Source organism: Bubalus bubalis, chromosome 6 (genome assembly GCF_019923935.1).
Source record: "Bubalus bubalis isolate 160015118507 breed Murrah chromosome 6, NDDB_SH_1, whole genome shotgun sequence".
NCBI classification, from domain to species: domain Eukaryota; kingdom Metazoa; phylum Chordata; class Mammalia; order Artiodactyla; family Bovidae; genus Bubalus; species Bubalus bubalis.
The window spans coordinates 9,693,674-9,711,218 of record NC_059162.1 but is presented as its reverse complement, the minus strand read 5'-3'; the positions used below and the strand labels follow the sequence as shown (position 1 = coordinate 9,711,218).

The following is a 17,545-nucleotide window of genomic DNA, read 5'->3' as shown; positions in this document are numbered from 1 at the left end:
GACTTGAACCCAGAAAACTGCCTCAGGAGATCGTGTTACTCAGCACTGCCTTTTCCATCTTGCCAGGCCATTCCAGGAACTTCAAACCTTCCAGCACCCAGAAGCCCGACTGGAGGTGAATCCCCAGGAAACCAAATGCCTAATTCCCAAACACATCAGGGCTTGTATTTTCTCAGAGCAAGGAGCTTCTTAGGAAAGAGCCAGCATGTCAGCTTTTCTTTTTTTTTCTGAAGGGGTGAGGAGGCGAGCATTGAGTTGTCCAGGAGGAGGGACTTTGGCTAAAAATAGCTATGGCGTGTGGATCAGCCTCTAGTGGTACCCAGGACTGGGGAGGGGAGGGGGATGCTCTAGAGCTGTCGCCAGACTGGTTGCTGTGGAAACAGGAGAGGAGCAGGGGAGCCTGGGAAGTGGGGATGACACAGATAGCAAGTCCTAGTCAGAGCTGCCGCTACATTTAGGAGAAACAGCAGTGCTTGCGGCTCCCACCCTCCAGGGGTGCTTGGGGTGAGGGGGAGGCGGTGTCAGGGGCATGGACGCTTCCCCCCAGGGGTCTCCGCTGCCGGCTACTCTCCTCTCCACACGCTGTGAGTTGAGTTGCGGGGGACTTGGGTTTGGGCCCCTATTTCCAAGGCAAGTGGGGATTTGGGAAGAGCTGGTTACTGAGGGAGTTTTCATCAGATCCCCTTCCAAAAAATAAGCCCCCTTGCAGGCCAGCACTCTCAAGTGGGAGAAAGGGAGATTCAGCAGAATGCAGCACTGGGGTCTTCTGAAAAGGGGACACAGCATGCACGTGAAATAAGGAGGAACAGGCTGGAGGAACAGGACTCTCCAGAGGGAAGCTGCAGAAACTGAGTCTTTGCTTCCGGGATGGAGGCAACCATTTCACACCTTGGCTGCCCCATTGAGAAAAATGCAGACCCCACTTAAGGAAGATAGGAGAAAGAACACAATCAAAGTGAGGCTCACCTAGATGCCTAGGACAATGGAGGATGAGAGAGTTCTATGGACTCTCAGACTCTGGGGTTTCTTCCCCACACATGGCAGAGAAATCTGCCTAAGCAGGCAGATTGGGGGTCAGATGACCTAAGACCTTGAGAGAACATCTGAAAGCCCACCTGGATGGAAGCTGGAATAAGTGGGCTCAGGTACTTTTCTGCAGGACCTGTGATCTCTAAGCCAGTCAGTGCTTGGAGATCACTTCTCAAGGATATCCTGGGCTGTGGGGAGAGAAAGGGACACTCACCACTGGGGGAGGGGAAGACCCTAACCTGCCATTGCACTGGAACTCGTGGATGTGTCCCTGATTCCTCCTGAAAAATAAATATAGGGGATGCCCCCAAGCTCCAAGCCATCTTGTTTTGGGTTTTCCTCCTGCCCTCTACCCCAGCAACACACACACACCACACATACACCCACACCCACACCCACACAGCCTCCAAAGATCTATAGAACACCTCACTCCAGAACTTAAATTCAAGACTGCTGGGTTTGGAGTTACATATCCAGGCAGTTTCTCCCCAGGACCTGGTCAAATGTCCAGACCATCTGTGATCCTTATGTCACATCTTTCCGTCCACCACTCTACTACAACCAGTCCAGGATTCCTTGGAATGGGAGAAGAGGATGATTCCCAGGAAGATGGGAAGGTTGAAAAACCTTGAATCTTTATTCTTTACCTTTCCTTGTATGGGCCATACCTCCTAGGGGTCCCTAGATGCCTATGGAAGGGCTCTGGGTCTCTCTCTCTCAGGGCAGATTGCAGTCCAGAGAGCTGCTCACAGGGAAGAATTTAAAGCAAAATAAGGTAGGCTTCTCTTGGAATGTGAGATCTGGGACATATGGAGGGGGGCTGTTGTGAGGATAGTCAAGGGAGGTGGGAGGCTGGGGTGGGGAGAGAACTGAAGGGAGGAGAGAGGTAAATGTGGGTGCTTCGATCACTTATCTGAGTTAAAGGCTCATCAGGAGTAGGTTGCTAGAGGGTTACAAGCCTAATCTTGATGAACTTTGTGCTTCTTTTATCCTGGCTGTCCGTGTTGATCTCACATCCTCCGACCCTCCTGCCCATTTGCAGGCTGTCTCCACTGTGGAAATAACCCAGGGGAAACGGGGCTAACGCTACAGCTGCAATAACCAGCGTCAGTCCTCAGGGAGACTTCTCAGTGGGCATTTCCTAAGGTGGGAATGTTCAACCTTTGCCCACTGGAGATTTTTCACTCGCTTTCCACCACTTTCATTTCTCCTTTGTAAGCTTCTTGAGAGGAAGAAGATGTGTGGGGAGGGGGGTTGGGAGTAGAGTAAGCAAGGTCCAAAGAGGGAGGAATGGGAAAGACTTTCTGCGTCAGTCTCCTGGTGAATGGTAAAAGAGCCTGGTTAGCCGGCAGGCTGAAGGCGGAGATCAGGAATAAGGGGACTGCCTGACTTTAGCCTGGGTGGTGTGGAAGTGGGAGGCCTTTGGGCAGGGAGGCCTCTGCCCTGGAGAGGAAGATGAACCACCTGCTTTCAAGAAGCTCACAGCGTACAGATCTCAGGAAACTCCCTTCTTGCCCAGGGCCTTTTGCCTGAGGGTGGCTGTGAGGTGCTGTACAGCCCGGTTCGAGGCAGTGGGACCAAGATCTCTGTTACCACGCCCCGCCCTTTCCTTCTAAAATAATCAGTCATGCAGAGTGCGATCCAGTTCATACACCCTATCCCACTGGATCCTCACGATTTTGTGAGCTGCGGGTGGGGCCAGCTAGGGCTGTGTGTATCGTTCCCATTCTACCGATGCGGCAAGCCGAGGCTGAGAGGCAGCATGGGACTCGCACAGGGCCACCCGGCCCCTGCGCGCAGGCCCGGACGTCTCGGCCTCTCTGGCGGATCGGCTAACACGGCCCACCTCTCAGCCCCTCCAGGCCCCGCGCCGCCGCCCGGGCCGTGACCTCGCCGCCCGCGGCCACGGCCATGGCTCAGGAGAACGCAGCCTTCTCGCCGGGCACGGAGGAGCCGCCGCGGCGCCGCGGCCGCCAGCGCTACGTGGAAAAGGACGGGCGCTGCAACGTGCAGCAGGGCAACGTGCGCGAGACGTACCGCTACCTGACCGACCTGTTCACCACGCTCGTGGACCTGCAGTGGCGCCTGAGCCTGCTCTTCTTCGTGCTGGCCTACGCGCTCACCTGGCTCTTCTTCGGCGCCATCTGGTGGCTGATAGCCTACGGCCGCGGCGACCTGGAGCACCTGGAGGACACAGCGTGGACCCCGTGCGTCAACAACCTCAACGGCTTCGTGGCCGCCTTTCTCTTCTCCATCGAGACGGAGACCACCATCGGCTACGGGCACCGCGTCATCACCGACCAGTGCCCCGAGGGCATCGTGCTGCTGCTGCTGCAGGCCATCCTGGGCTCCATGGTGAACGCCTTCATGGTGGGCTGCATGTTCGTCAAGATCTCGCAGCCCAACAAGCGCGCCGCCACGCTCGTCTTCTCCTCGCACGCCGTGGTGTCGCTGCGCGACGGGCGCCTCTGCCTCATGTTCCGGGTGGGCGACCTGCGATCTTCGCACATCGTTGAGGCCTCCATCCGCGCCAAGCTCATCCGCTCGCGCCAGACGCTGGAGGGCGAGTTCATCCCGCTGCACCAGACCGACCTCAGCGTGGGCTTCGACACGGGCGACGACCGCCTCTTCCTCGTCTCGCCTCTCGTCATCAGCCACGAGATCGACGCCGCCAGTCCCTTCTGGGAGGCGTCGCGCCGCGCCCTCGAGAGGGACGACTTCGAGATCGTGGTCATCCTCGAGGGCATGGTGGAAGCCACGGGTGCGGGCGGCCCTGAGGAGGAGGAGCAGGGGAGGGGAGCGGGTGGGCAGGGAACTGGACCTAGAGGAGCCAGGGCGGACGAAGCAGGGGGCGAGGAGGGATGGGGGAACTGGTAGAGAATGGGTGGAGAGGCTGGTAGAGGAGGAGAGAGGCTGAGGTGAGATTCGGGATCTGGGTTAGGAGAAGTGTGTGAACAGAGTGATCCCCCAGAGAGCCGAGAAAAGGCAGGAATCCTCTGAAGCAGCCCTGGCCGGGGCCCTGGCTGAGAAGTGCAAATAGGGGAGAGTAATGACAGTAGCCAACCCAGTGCTTACTCCCTGCCCTCCACGTTTCCAAAGCACTTTACCCCTCTGAGCTCATTTAATCCAAACCCCATGAAGGACCCTGCTGAGGTTATTTCTCATTTTTGTGCTCATTTTTCAGGGAGCAGAATGCCCCAGTGAGAAGTTAAGTTGTCCACAGTTATAGGCTAAATAAGCAGTGGACACGGGCAGTCTGGCTTCAGTGTTCAGGGTGCAGAGTAGGAGGGAAGGTTAAGGTTTGCACTCTTTCTCAATACTGAGAGGTCCAGGCTTCTGGAATTTGATGGTGAAGGTTTTCCATGACCTGTTATTCCTAGCCTGGACCTTAAGGAGAGGTTGATAGCTGCTCGCAGCTCTACCTGGGTTTCCCAATCCATCAAAAGGCTCAGTCTCCACTGACAAAGGAAACAGATGACCTGAAGATTTCGAGCCCCTTTCCAGAAGGAATTGGCAATGTACCTGTAATGTCAGAACTTCCAACTCAGGCCTCCACAGTGAAAGGTTTGGGAGCAGGTAGGACAAGACCAGTGTAGCAGGACCAGCAAATGAGTCCTTTGATACTTGAGATCCAAAAGAGGGAGAGGGTACTTCCCTGGCAGTCCAGCAGTTGAGACTCTGAGCTGCCAGTGCAGGAGGTGGGGCTGGATCCCTGGTCTGGGGACTAAGATCCTGTATGCTTTGGTGGGGCCCAAAACATTTTTTTTTAATGGGGATAGAAATGGGAGAAGCTTGCAGGTGGATAACCCAAGGCCCATCAGGTGGCCCTGTGGCTGCTGCCTGTGTCCCCTGCTGGCTTATCCTAAGTTGGGGCCAGCAAGCACGCTCCACTCCGACCCTGTACCACTGTCTGCCCCAGTCTTCCTCACTCCTTTCCCCACACCGCACCCCGTTCCTTTCCCTTCCCCACTCACCCTGTTTCCTTTCCTCTCATCTCACCAGCTGGCACTCTTGCTGGTACGTGGGCGATCCCTGCCCAACCCTCTTCTCAGGTACCGCCAGCCCCTCACCCTCTTCCTTGAACCCCCTCTCTCCAGGGTCACTTTTGCTTCTTCTTCCCCTCCTCTCCTGGACATTTCCTATGCCAGCCAAAGGAACAGAGAATACCAATGTCCCCACACTGGCTCAAGGCAGGGCTTTCAGTGTTAAGAGCCAGTCTCTGCTCAGCTAGTGTTCACTCTTCTGTTCCCCTTTGTTCGAAGGTAGATATGAGCTGAGGGGGATGTGAGAGACCCCAAGTAGAAGAGAAGCATTTGCCGCAGTGGCTGTGGCCACCCCACAGGGAAAACAGGACACACGGTCATGGCAAGGAGTACGGGGGAGGGTGAGGTGAAGGAGAGAGGGAGGGGAGCTTGTCGGATTTTTCTAGAGAGACAAAGTTGGAAAGGATGGTAATATTTTGGGTGAGAGAGTCAGTATCCAAAATGCTTCTGAAAAGCAAGTATAATGAGCCAAAAACCCAACAAGATGACATTTAAAAGGAATAAATATAAAGTTCTAGATTTAGGCTTAAAAAAAATCACTTATGTAAGCACAGCATGGAAGAGCTCTGGTGAAAAAAGAACTGGGGGTTTTAGTTGGCCACAGGCAATGTGATACAGCTTCCCAAAATGTTTATATAATGTAATCTTGGGCCTATTAGCTAAAGAATCATGGGCAGAAGGAGAGGCAGTGAGCCCTCTCTTATGCGTGCATCAGGCCATGGTTGAAGTATTTATCACATTCAAAGTGCTTAAAGCATCCTCCTTGGCCGTTCTGGGTTGCAGTCAAGAAAGTAAAAATTTTGGAAGCCAGGTCATAGGAATGGTGAAGGGAGACAGATATTCAGTCTGAAAGAGAGAAGACATGATGAAACCTGAGACTCCTGCTTCCGGTTACTTGAAGGGGTGTCATAAAGCAGAGGAATGAGACTAAGGGAAGCAGATTTGGGCTCTGTGTAAAGAACAACTCAAATATTAGAGCTATCACGCAAAAGAAGGGATTCCTTGTGAGGTGGTGAGGTCTTAATCCTAGGAGGTAATCAAGTGCAAGCTAAATGCACATTATTGGGAATGCTCCAGTGGGGTACCCTGTATAGAGGGGCAAGTTAGACTAGATGATCTCCAAGGTCATTCTCAAAGTTAAGCTTCTCTGATTGGCATCTCCAATGGAGGGGAAGGGAGAGGGAGAATGTGGGCCAGAGATGAAGAGTTGGAGTAAATGGAGGGGAGGAGGGGTACAAGAATTGGGAAGGAAGAGAAAGTAGACTGGACCAAAGGGGGTTGCGGGCCCTTGAAGAGGGCTACAGGGAAGAGTTTTAGGAATAGGATTGTGGAATGACACAGGAGAGGTAAGGCTGGGGCTGGGATCCCCTTGACCTATGCCCCTCCCCCCAGGAATGACATGCCAAGCTCGGAGCTCCTACCTGGTGGATGAGGTGCTATGGGGCCACCGCTTCACCTCAGTGCTGACCCTGGAGGATGGCTTCTACGAAGTAGACTACGCCAGCTTCCACGAGACCTTTGAGGTGCCCACACCTTCATGCAGCGCCCGGGAGCTGGCTGAGGCCGCGGCCCGACTGGATGCCCATCTCTACTGGTCCATCCCCAGCCGGCTGGACGAGAAGGTGGAGGAGGAGGGGGCTGGAGAGGGGGCTGGAGAGGAGGCGGGAGAGGAGGCAGGAGAGGGGGCCGGCGAAGGGGCTGGGGTTGACAAAGAGCAGAATGGCTGCCTGCCACCCCCAGAGAGTGAGTCCAAGGTATGACCAAATTCCTCCAGACCCCTGTGGCAGGGCCAGACACAGGTACCTGGGGAGCTGAATATCATAGGTGGAGAAGGAGTCCGGCAAGGTCCCTATGAATGCACCAAAGCTGGAGAGCCCCCTCAGAATCTCAGGTCTGGGATCCAACTTGGACAGGAGAGATCCTGATTTCAGGAGAATGGAGGGTGGGGATGGGTGAACTTACCCAGCCTGTCTGTGACCTTCCTGTCTGTTCATGGGTGGATGCGTGGACAGAAGGATGGACCTGTGTGAGCCGGATGAGAAGATGGAAGCAGAGAGAGACAGTCAGTAGATAGATAAATGGGCTGACAGGCTGGTGGAGCGCTCAGGGCTGCCGCTAACTCACAGAGCATCTTTGTGCAAATTCTAAAAAGGCACCCTTTTCCTCTAGACTGACACCACCCTAAACCAGGGTGCACGGTTTGGGGAGCAGATGTGGGCTGCATTTTAGTCCCCTCTCTTCTCCTCAGCCAGCCTCCCCAAGTCTGGCGCATCTGTCTCACTGGACGCAGCAGCCCGAGCTGGCCCAGGGCAGAGAAAGCTGGAAGGGGACAGACAGAGAGGGAGAGGCTGTCCTCCTGCCTTCACCCCCACCACCGTGACAGGCTGGGGGCAGGCTGAGAGGCTGCGGGGGCAGCTCAGTAGGGTGTGAAGGATCTCGTCCACGATGCAGGGAAGCCAACTGTAGGGGAGATGCCAGAGCTGGGGCCCTAGGGCCCTGGGGCTGGGGCTGGGCCTGGGCAAGGCAAGCCGGGGATGACCATCTTCTAACAGCGGAGGGAGACCTCAGAAGTGCTACTGCAGAGGTGGGAGGGGAGAGCAGGGTTGTGAAGAGAAGAACCAGGGGAGACATGAAGCTCATGAGTTCACTAGAGCTGGGACACAGGGCCCTCGGGAAACAAGACTCAGTCTTGGGGTACAGTGAGAGGGAGTCATTCACATGGCTCACTGGGTGCCAGCTGAGTCCGGAGCACTGACCCGGGCATGTGTGGGGAGGATGGCCAGAGATCCGATTCCTATTCCGGAAATACAGCACGTGCACGTGGGAAAGACAGGGACATATGCCTTTGGCAACTGTTTCAAACCAAGAACCTGGGCAATCTCTCTGAGTAGGGGTGGGAGGGCTTGGTGATCAGAAAGTCGAGGGCTGAGTCAGACCTAGAGAGTGACCTGAGCCAGCAGTTGTGAACTGGGGTGGGCATCAGGGTCAACCTGGAGGCCTCGGGGACACAGATGGTTGAACCGCACTCCCAGAGTTTTGGACACAGTAGGTCTGGGGCAGAGACTAAAACTGCATTTCTAACGCGTCAGGTCCTGATGCCGGAACAGGGACCATGCTTTGAGAAGCCCTCCCCTAAGCAGACTGGGGGTTCTCTCAGGAAATGGGCATCAAGCTGAGGAGTCGCTGAGGATCCTTGGGAAGGAAACTGAAATATAACGGGTGGCAAATTGTGGTGGGGGGAAAGGGGACCAGGAAACCCAGGCTGAAGAGTTTAACTCTGGACCCAGGGACTCACCCGTCAGTGAAAATATGGCAGCGACAAACTAGAGATGGGGTTTGGTGAAGATGAGTAGGCATAATAGATAAAGCAAAGCAGCTGGGAGGGCTTCAGGGGGTGTCCTGGGGAAGCAATGGGAGCTGGAGGAGGAAGGGCATCAGTGACAGAGGATGGAATCCCACGTGGGACTTGAGGTAGGCTTAAACGTGGGAGAAGGTGTGAGAGAGAAGTGAGAGTCCAAATATCCAGATGTTGCTGTGGCCTGCCGTTTGCCCAGCTGGGACAGGAGCCCCTGGAGACATGTTCCCATGCCACGTGCATCCCCTTCCTGGCCTCATCCCAGTCACCATTGAGGCCCTCCATCCCAGGATGATGCAGGGAGAGCAACAGCGAGTCAAGAAGGGGCAGAGACGGGAGGACCTGTGGCTGGGAGAGACGTGTGCACACGCGTAAGCACACCATCCCCAGCAGTGACCTCCAGCCCTTGGCCCTGGCTACATCCCACTCCTGAACTTTTAATAGAAGTCTGAACTCCTTGGTGGGGAGCACCCCACGGTGCTGCATTCCAGGCTGCGAAGCTGGGGTCCTATGAGACGCTGTACCTCCTGGAAGCAGGAAGGAGCCATGCCAGCTCAGGACGTCTTTGCCGCAAATCAGGGTCACCTGGGCCACCATCAGTCAAAGATGAGGTCCCTGCACCCTGGCATCAGTTGTTCACAAAAAAAACAAATGTTGGGGGGTGGAATGGGGTGTGCTTTTGGTTCAATTTGCTGAGACAGCTGGAGCCCGAATAGACGGGAGGGGACTGTTGGTGCCCACACTTGCTCCCGTGGGAGTTCACCCACTAAAAATGAACCCACTGCAGAGAACTGAGGCTGGATGGGAGGCCTGAGACCCTGCCGCCCCTCTCCTCATGCTCAGCCACCTCTCAGGGCCCCGCTGTGTGCGGCTCAGGGAGTCTGGAGACCCGGGTTCAAGTCCTGACTCTGTCACTACTTAGTTCTATGACTCTGGGCAAGTCGCGTCACTTCTCTGGGCTTCGGTTGCCCCATCTGTAAAAACAACACTTGGCAAACTGGTAATGCTCAATAAATGTCTAAATCACTGAGTTGAAAGAGATCAGAGAATCCTTAGGCACAGACAAATTCTGGGGGCCCCAAGGGCGCAGGAGGGGATGGGGTGGCAGCCAGGAGGAGCAGGGGTTTGTAGGGTCTCCTCTGAGTGCCGTCCTCCTGACACCCAGGCGGCTGTGTTCTGGGGCTTCCATTCTGCTGCTGTCAGACCGAATAATGAAGATCAGGAGGGAAAGGCTGAGGCCCCAGGGCCTGGGGAGAGGAGTCAGGTCCAAGATTAGCCTGATCAAGAGACTGAGATTGTAGAGTAGCACGGGAACTCAGAAAGGGGGGCACTAGGCCCTGGAAGCCCCTACCCCGCAACCTGGGAGAAGTCTGAGGCGAGGCTGTGCTCAGCTGGAACTCACCCGCCTTCCTCCCTTCCCTCCCCAAGCAAGAATCCCAACAGGAATCGGCTCTGCACTGACAGCTCGGACAGCAGATGGGACCCAGGTGTCCCCTCCTGGGGTGGGCGGCATGGCCCACGGAGGCCAGATGGTGTTTGTAGGGGGAAGAGCAGCCCGGGTTGTCCAGAAGAGGCTGTCAGCCCCCAGCAGCCTCCCTGCCACCCGCCCCAGCCCCCATGGCAGGGAAGACACAGCCAGCCCGGATTTTATAAAACAAGTTTATTCACATTTTAGAAAAACTAATTCTAGGACAGGGAACTGCCTCCCTTTGGGCTGGGTATGAGATCATGAAGAGAAGGCCAGAGGGATGAGCTTGGGAAGGAAGGCGTGGGGGGTGGGGGGCCATGTCCCCAGCTCTGGCTGGGAGTCAGTCAAATAAATTAAAGGAAGGGCAGGCAGAGGGAGAGGGTATTCAGACACCAGAGGCAGGCTTGCAGCTGGGCTGGAAGACAGTCACACCTGCAAGAACAGGAGAGCACACGGCGAGGGGGCTAGGGAGAGCGTGACTCCCTCCTGGCCCTTGCCAGGGTCCCGCAGAGCTGCGAGCGGCTGGGTAGGGCCAGGAAGGGAGCCATTCATCTCGGGACTGGGGAAGGCAGGGCTGGGGGTTCTCACCCCTCACCTGGGGTACGAGGAATCACCGTTTCCGCAGCCTCTTCATGAAACAGCAGGTGATGGAGCCGAGGATGGTGGCTCCGATGACTAGAGCAACCCCCGCGCCCACCAGCAGGGGCACAAACAGAGTGTCCAGGGCTGGGCGAGAGAGGATGGCTCTGTTCAGCCTGGGGTGTCCCTGCTCTCTACCCACAGTCCCAACCATTTGCCAGCACCTTCTGTCAAGCTGTCCACACCACCTTCTCCCACACACACAGTCTTCTGCCGGCTCCCTGCCCTCTGCACTCAAGCCAGTACCCACCACCAGGACACTGGAGCAGCTGGGTGGCGAACAGCCAAAAGCTGGACTTTTGGAGGAGAAAGAGGGACCAGAGGGACAGCTAGTGGGAGGATCAGAGGCAAAGGAGAGAACAAGAGCGGGGGATGGGGGGAGGCCTGAGCAAGGAGGACAGGGCGGGAGTAACTCACCATGCGTGTATGGGTAGACTGTGACAGGCCCTGAGCGGGCACTGCCCGCCTGGTACCAGCTGTAGTCAGCGTGCTGCACCCAGGCGCTGGGGGCGCAGTGGTACACGCCTTCGTCCTCAGGCCCCAAGCTGTGCAGTCTCAGCCGATGGCTTCGGGGCCCCACCAGCTCCACGCTGACAGGGCCTCCTCCAGGCCGGACTCCCAGCTCCGCCACACCGTCCTGGCCCACCCCGCCCACCAGTTGGGCAGGGGCAGAGCTCAGCTCCCCCTCCTCCGGCCGCTCCACCCACCAGCTGGCAGCGAGCCGCAGCCCAGGGGGGCCGCCCCGCACGGAGATGTTGCAGAGCAGGGAGGCAGTCTCCCCGCGGTACACTGCGCCTCCCGCTAGCCAGGCCACGGCCTCCAGCACCACACCTGCACAACGAAAGTCAGAGGTGAAAGGTCAGGGCACATGGGGTTAGGTCCACTGTCCAAGCGATCCCCCAGAAATTCAGTGTTCCCACAATCTTGAAGAGGAGTGTGAGGCTGAGACATGGAGGCAGCTGATAGGGAGAGAGGCTCAGAAACGGAAGGGAAAGGTTCTACAGACCCCGAATCCTGTCCAGGGTCCAGCCTGCCCCGCTCACCTTCTTCTCGGACGTGCACAGGGAGGGGCCGGGAGCGAGCACTGGCGGCTTCGCGAAGCCGGGCCCCAGACCCTCGGACATAGGCCTTGGCTAGGCAGCGGTAGGTGCCCGCATCCCCAGGCCGGGCAGCCTCCAGCCGTAGCCGGTAGGTTCGGGAGGCCACCTTCTCCATGGCAATGTGCCGGCCCTCGTAGCCAGGGCCCAGGCTGCCCACTCCCTCCGTGTCCAACTGGGCCACCAGGCGGCCGGGCCCAGGTGCCCCTGCGGGTGCCATCTCCCAGCCCACGGAGTACGCGGCATGACGGCCTGGTGGGGGCAGGGCCCCCGACACATTGCACAGCAGCTCCAAGGGCTCCCCTGGGCCGACCCGACGCTCACCAGGCCCCACTGTCACTGCCAGCTGGCTGGCTGAAACACAGGCGGGGGAGGGGTGTCAAGGAGCCAGGAGAGGGCACGGAGCACCTGTCCTCTCTTGACCACAGGCAACTGCCCCCCATCTCCCCCACCCTGGGGCCGGCTCTCACCCTCAGCCGCGGCCCTCCCATCTCCACACCTGTTTCTGAGCAGAGAAAACCCATCACAGGTACAGATGCTAGTGGGAAGCAATGCTAACGAGACTGCTCACTCGAGGGAACGGGGGCTCCCAGGTCTCGGACCATGGTCCTCTAGTGTCCCTGAGATACTCTGGCTCCCAGCTGGCACTGGGGGACCCCGGGCACTCACACAGTGTCTGAACATCCACGTGCGCCAACACAGCCCTCTTCTCTGCGATCTGGGCCCAGCTGCCATCCGGATCCTGGATCCACTCGGTGGCAGTGCAGTGGTAGGTGCCTGCATCGTCCGCCTGGGCACCGCCCAGCACCATGCGGTACCGCTCGGGCCCCTCCTTGCCCAGCCGCAGCTCCCCGGCTGCCAGTCGCGCGGCATAGGGAGCTCCAGCGTCCACTGCCAGGTCGGGCCGGAGCCCCACCACTTCCTGCAGAGTCGCTCGCCCCACAGGCGCCTCGGGCACGGCTCGCCCAAAGGACACGGCCAGGTGTGTGTGCTTCTGCGTGCTCGTCCTCGCCAGGCAGCCCAGTGCCAGCTCCTGCCCCTCGTGCACTGTGAGGCGAGGGGGTGAAGTCGGGGCCTGGCGGCCTCGGGGCCCCGGAGGGCTAGCAGACACCTGCAGCGTGTCTGGAAGAACTAGAGAGAGCAGGTGGAGTGAGGGGGCGCTGTTGACCTGTGTGAGCTGTTTTCCACCTACAACTTATTTCCCTAAATAGACTGTGAGATCCTAGGAGGCAGAGACTTCGTGTTGTATCATTCCTTCTGTAACCCAGTGGTGCCAAGCACAGTGCTGGGCACACAGCAGGCACTCAATAAATACTTGCTGAGTTTCATAGAATCAGCTCATCGCCTACTCACCCTTATGTTTGAGAGTGACTCCTGTTTGAAATACTCAGCAAAGTGGCTCTGTCTTCCTTCCCGGAAGACAAAGAAACTTAAGAGAGCAAGAATGTCACGTGGTCTCCCTCCTCCTACCCTGCCTCTACTTTTCCCACTCCTCCCCCAGATCTGGATCCTGAAATCTCCAGGAATGGAGTCTGTTCACCCTATGGGGCTCCCCTACCCTCCAGGCAATGGAAAGCTTTAGGACACTTCCCCTTCTCCCAGAAAGCCGCTTGGTAGAGTAAGAGCTGTGCTGTGCTTAGTCACTCAGCTGTGTCTAACCCTGTGTGACCCCATGGACTGTAGCCCGCCAGGCTCCTCTGTCCATGAGGATTCTCCAGGCAAGAAGACTGGAGTCAGTTGCCATGCTCTCCTCAATAAGAGCTGTTGCCTGGAATGAAGAGTTCTGGGTTAGAGTCCCAGACCAGTAACTAATTTGCACAAAGTCAAATTAGGGGACCTCCTTGGACCTCAAGTCCCTCTTGAGTTGCTGGCCGGCCCTGACTTCCTGCCTTTTGGGAGAGAGCGGCCCCACCCCTCTCAGGGCCCAGTACCTCTCAGTTCCACTTTGCCGCTGTAGCTGCCCAGGTAGCGGGTATCAGTGGAGGGTGTGTAGCATTCGTAAATGCCAGCATCCTGGGCCTGCAGGCGGGAGATCCTGAGCACCGCGGCATCGCCCTGCAGACGCTGCACCTGGACCTCACCGGCGGCCACTCGGGGCCCAAAGATGGCGTAGGAGAACCGGGCGTCCCTGGTGCTGATGATGCCCAGGGCGGCCTCTGGGGCCTCGGGCCTGTACAGGAACCACTCGAAGTCCTGCTGGGCAGAGCCCTCATAGCCACTGACATTGCAGGAGATGGAGATGGCAGTGCCAGCCACACGGTACAGGGGCCCCTGAGGGACCAGCACTTCCCGGGCACAGCACCCAATTCCTACGGGGAAGGACGGAGTTAGGCACGCCTGGGTCCTCACTGCATCCCCCCAGCACCTGCATCATCCTTGCTGCCTGCTTGTGAAAGGAAAGGAAACCTGAGCACACTTGGTGTACAGCTTGGGCCCCATTCTGAGAACCAGGAAAGGATACTGGGAGGCAAGACACCTGGGTCTCAAGGAGGTGGTGGGAGAGAGCCCGGTTAGCCTCAAAACCCAGAATCATCCCTGTTCCTGGCAGGCCAGAAGCAGAGCAGCCAAGTGCAGGAAGGAGTGTATCTGCTTTCTGATTTAACCATTCCTTGATTCCAGCCGTACCCTCCCCTTGTTACCCCACTCTCCTGTCTGCAGACCAGGTGAGCCTTCTAGCTAAGGGATCCTGAGACCACATGTCCCCCTCCTTTGTTTAAAAGGAGCTGGAAAAACTTTGATCAGAAGGGCTGGTTGGCCCAGCTGTGTCACCTGGGCCAGGGGACTCCAGACAATGGAGCCACTGGCCTGGGCAGGAGAGGGTACAGGCCCAGTCAGTTCTCACCACAGCATCCCTCCCCGGTCTCCAGCTGTGTCATGAGCTCAGTGCTTCTCCGCCCCCTGGGGCTGCCGAGGCAGCTGAGGCTCACGGGGCAAGAACCAGCCTCTGCCCTGGGCTCTGGAGGCAGAGGCTCCCCTCCCCCACCAGTGCCTGCCAACCTTCCCCAAGGCCCAGCTGACACACAGTCCTCCCCCCACCCCACCCCACCACTCCCTAAACAAAAGCCTTAATTTGCATATAGTGTGCATTCATTTACATACTGCTCCCTTTCTGTAGGGAGGCTGTAACCACCACCACCCAGCCCCCCACCCGCCCTCACAGTTGTCCCCTCCCATCTCTCTCTCCTCAGAGAGGCCAAAACTCTTCTTCACCCCACGCTCACCCCTAGCCTGCCCTCAAAGGGTAGCCTTGTGGCCTTGGAGGGCTCAGCTTCTTCTTCTGTCTTTCCACAGCCCCAAATCACAGAATCTCAGGACACAAGGAGGGCTGGGTCAACTCTCTACCTCCATCTTACAGATGAGAAAGGTAAGGTACGAGAAGTAGAATGTCTTGGCCAAGTTCCTACTCTCCTTGGCTGGCCTCCCCATGCCCCTGTAGAGGGACAAAGGCAGGGAGGTAAATGGGGACATACAGGGGAGGCCTGAGGGCAATGGCCTCACCAAGCAGAGCATCACTCCAGGGACAGACCCCAACCTTTCTGCAGGGGCAGGAGGAAAACACCTAGTCTGTGGTCAGACTGTCCTCTGGAAGCCCTCCCCATAACTCTGTCTTCTCCCTGCGGCTGAGTCATGGGGAGACCTCATGGTCACCCGGTTAGAGCACAGGCTGGAAGTCCAGAAGCCGAGTTCCAGCCCCATGCCCATCCCCAGCTGTACTGTGTGGACTAGCCCCGTCCACGCTACACTGGAGGAGAGCTAGGAGCTTCTTCCACTTTAACAGGGAGAGAGCCTGTGACTCAGAAGGGCCTTGCCCCAGGGCGTTTCATAATCAGCGTGTTGGAGCCAACACCTTCACTGGCCTCAGGGCAGACTCTGCTTAGGAAGGCCCCCTCCCATCTTCCTGGCTCCACAACTGCTGATGCTTGGAGATCCCCATGGGAAAGTCACCCTCACCGCCTTGGGAAACCAGCTGCCAGGCAGCTTTCTCCACAGCCAGGCCCCCTTCTCTGGGTTAGCAGAAAAAGAAAGGAGAGCAAAGAGACCTGCTTCAGGTCTCTGGTGTGGGTTCAAATCCAAGCCCCAACACTCACTCAATGTGTTCTCTGGGGCAAGTTATTTCATTTTCCTCACCTTTAAAGTGAGAGTAAGTGCCCACATCCAGGGCACTCAGATCCCACACACTCTCTTATCTTTCTGCGCCACACTTACCCTGGGCTCCTCTCTGCGCCACGCTGCCCACTGGGGAAAAGAGGCCCAGTGCTAGGTAACCAGGGCCCACAGCTCCCTGCTCTGTATGGCCCTGCCTAGGGCCCCAAGGAGAGGACTCATTCTAGTCCCACAGGGCCCCGGGGACCTATGCAGTACAGGGAGGCCGCTTGGCTCTGAGATGGAGCGCTGGTCTAGAAACAGGCTGCTGGGGCTACGTCAGCCTCTGCCTTAACTATGACAGCTCCGAATCCGGGCACCAAAGCCACCCCCTCGCCGCCCTGTGCTCTGATTTCGAGGGTTGCAGTCTCCTGAGTCTGTGTAGGCAGTCACCATCCGATCCTCCTCCCCAGGCCAGCCCTACAGGGAGCCCTCCAGTTCACACCCAGAACATTTCCACTGTCACTGCCCTCATGCAGCCATGCAGCAGTGGTCCAGACAGCCCAGCCTCAACACCCACCGCAACAGACACGGGGTGCTTGGGGATCTCAGCATCAGTCTCCAGGAAGCCCGGTTTCTCCTGAGGCAGGGAGGCTGGGACTAAGGGGGTGTGACAGCTGGTGGGAGGCTACAGAAACAAGTGCTATCTGAGAGACCCGGCCCAGGATGAGGCTGACGCGTCAGATAATGAAGTTGGAGAGGGGGGTGCAATTAGGGGAGACTTACTTCAAAAGATCGTGGGGCAGAACGGGCCCCTGGGCCTCCAGCCAACTCGGGCGATTATGAAGATGGCCAGGCACTGCCCACGCAGGGCGAGTACCTAAGGCCGGGCCTGAAGCTGAGTGTGAGGCAGACAGGAATCGCAGCGCCCCCTGACCTGAGTGTGCCAGCAGGGAAGCGGGACCCGGCCCCCGGAGGCCTGGTCCCCAGGGACCGCACTTTGGTGGGTCCTCACTGTGTCCCAGCCTAGGGCCTAGAACCGGGGTGCCTCATCCCAACCCCAAGACTGGCTAGGCCGGCGGCCACAGAGGGCAGCTGGACGCCAGGCCCGGGAAGGCTGGAGGCGCCGCTGAGGGAGAAGGGGCTACCAGGGGCTCCGAAATGCTGGGGAGACGACAGGGCTGAACAACAGATAGCAGGCACCTGCCGGGAGGGGCTGGGAACCGGGGCGGGGGGGCCGGGCTTACCCAGCATTAACAGCAGCAGCGGCGGCGGCGGCAACTTGGGACCGAGGGCGCCCATCCTGCACAGCTGGCTCTAGGAAGGCTCTGGGGGGCGGCGCGGGCTCTGGGTGACCAGGGGTTCGGGGGGCGCATGCCCGGGTGGGGGTCACGAAGCGGAGCTGCGAGGCGTGGGTGCGCAGAGCGGAGCTGAGCTAAGCCGGAGCTGCCAAGTCCCCGCCCTCTTCCCTCCTCCCTCTTCCCTCCTCCTCGCCACCTCCTACTGCTTTCCCTCCCGCCTAGGCTACTAGGAAGACCGTTCCCGCCCCGCCTGGCCCCGACCCCTCCCAGCCTTGCCCAGGCCCCGCCCCGGCCCTAGGCTGCTGGCCCCAGTCTGGCCCCGCCCTGGTGCCCAACTCCGCCCCAGCCCCTTCCGACCCTGGCCCTGCTCAGATCCCCGGGTTTGTCCCGACAGGGTCCTGGACCTTGGCCCCGGCTCCGCCTGCCCCAGTCTCCGCCCCGACCTCAGCCCAGGCCCAGCCCGGGGGCGGCTCGGGTACTCGGCTCCGCCCAGACCCCGGCCCAGGCCCGCCCCCCTCAGCCCTAGCTCC

At 58.3% G+C, this 17,545-nt stretch overlaps 2 protein-coding genes across 5 annotated transcripts; one reads left to right on the top strand and one right to left on the bottom strand.

The window, feature by feature from the left end:
• The first annotated feature begins 364 nt into the window (after positions 1-364).
• Positions 365-7,303, top strand: KCNJ9 (potassium inwardly rectifying channel subfamily J member 9). 3 transcript variants are annotated; one of them, XM_025287542.2, is made up of 5 exons: positions 365-584; positions 1,751-1,804; positions 2,072-2,175; positions 2,883-3,790; positions 6,465-7,303. In XM_025287542.2, the coding sequence occupies exons 4-5, from the start codon at positions 2,941-2,943 to the stop codon at positions 6,830-6,832; spliced, it is 1,218 nt and encodes a 405-aa protein (XP_025143327.1). In that variant the 5' UTR covers positions 365-584; positions 1,751-1,804; positions 2,072-2,175; positions 2,883-2,940; the 3' UTR covers positions 6,833-7,303. The 3 variants fall into 3 exon arrangements, with proteins under 3 accessions (XP_025143327.1, XP_025143326.1, XP_025143328.1); XM_025287541.2 differs by having other exon boundaries at positions 1,705-1,804; XM_025287543.2 differs by lacking the exons at positions 1,751-1,804; positions 2,072-2,175.
• Positions 7,304-10,072: 2,769 nt separating this feature from the next.
• IGSF8 (immunoglobulin superfamily member 8) lies at positions 10,073-17,196 on the bottom strand. Of its 2 annotated transcripts, none has more exons than XM_025287537.2 (7): positions 16,962-17,196; positions 13,563-13,940; positions 12,301-12,762; positions 11,578-11,985; positions 10,952-11,365; positions 10,491-10,621; positions 10,073-10,359 (listed from the first exon to the last, which is right to left on the bottom strand). In XM_025287537.2, exons 1-6 carry the CDS (start codon positions 17,014-17,016, stop codon positions 10,506-10,508), a joined length of 1,833 nt encoding a protein of 610 aa, XP_025143322.2. In that variant the 5' UTR covers positions 17,017-17,196; the 3' UTR covers positions 10,073-10,359; positions 10,491-10,505. The 2 variants fall into 2 exon arrangements, with proteins under 2 accessions (XP_025143322.2, XP_006060530.2); XM_006060468.3 differs by having other exon boundaries at positions 10,073-10,327; positions 16,962-17,195.
• Between the last annotated feature and the right edge of the window lie 349 nt (positions 17,197-17,545).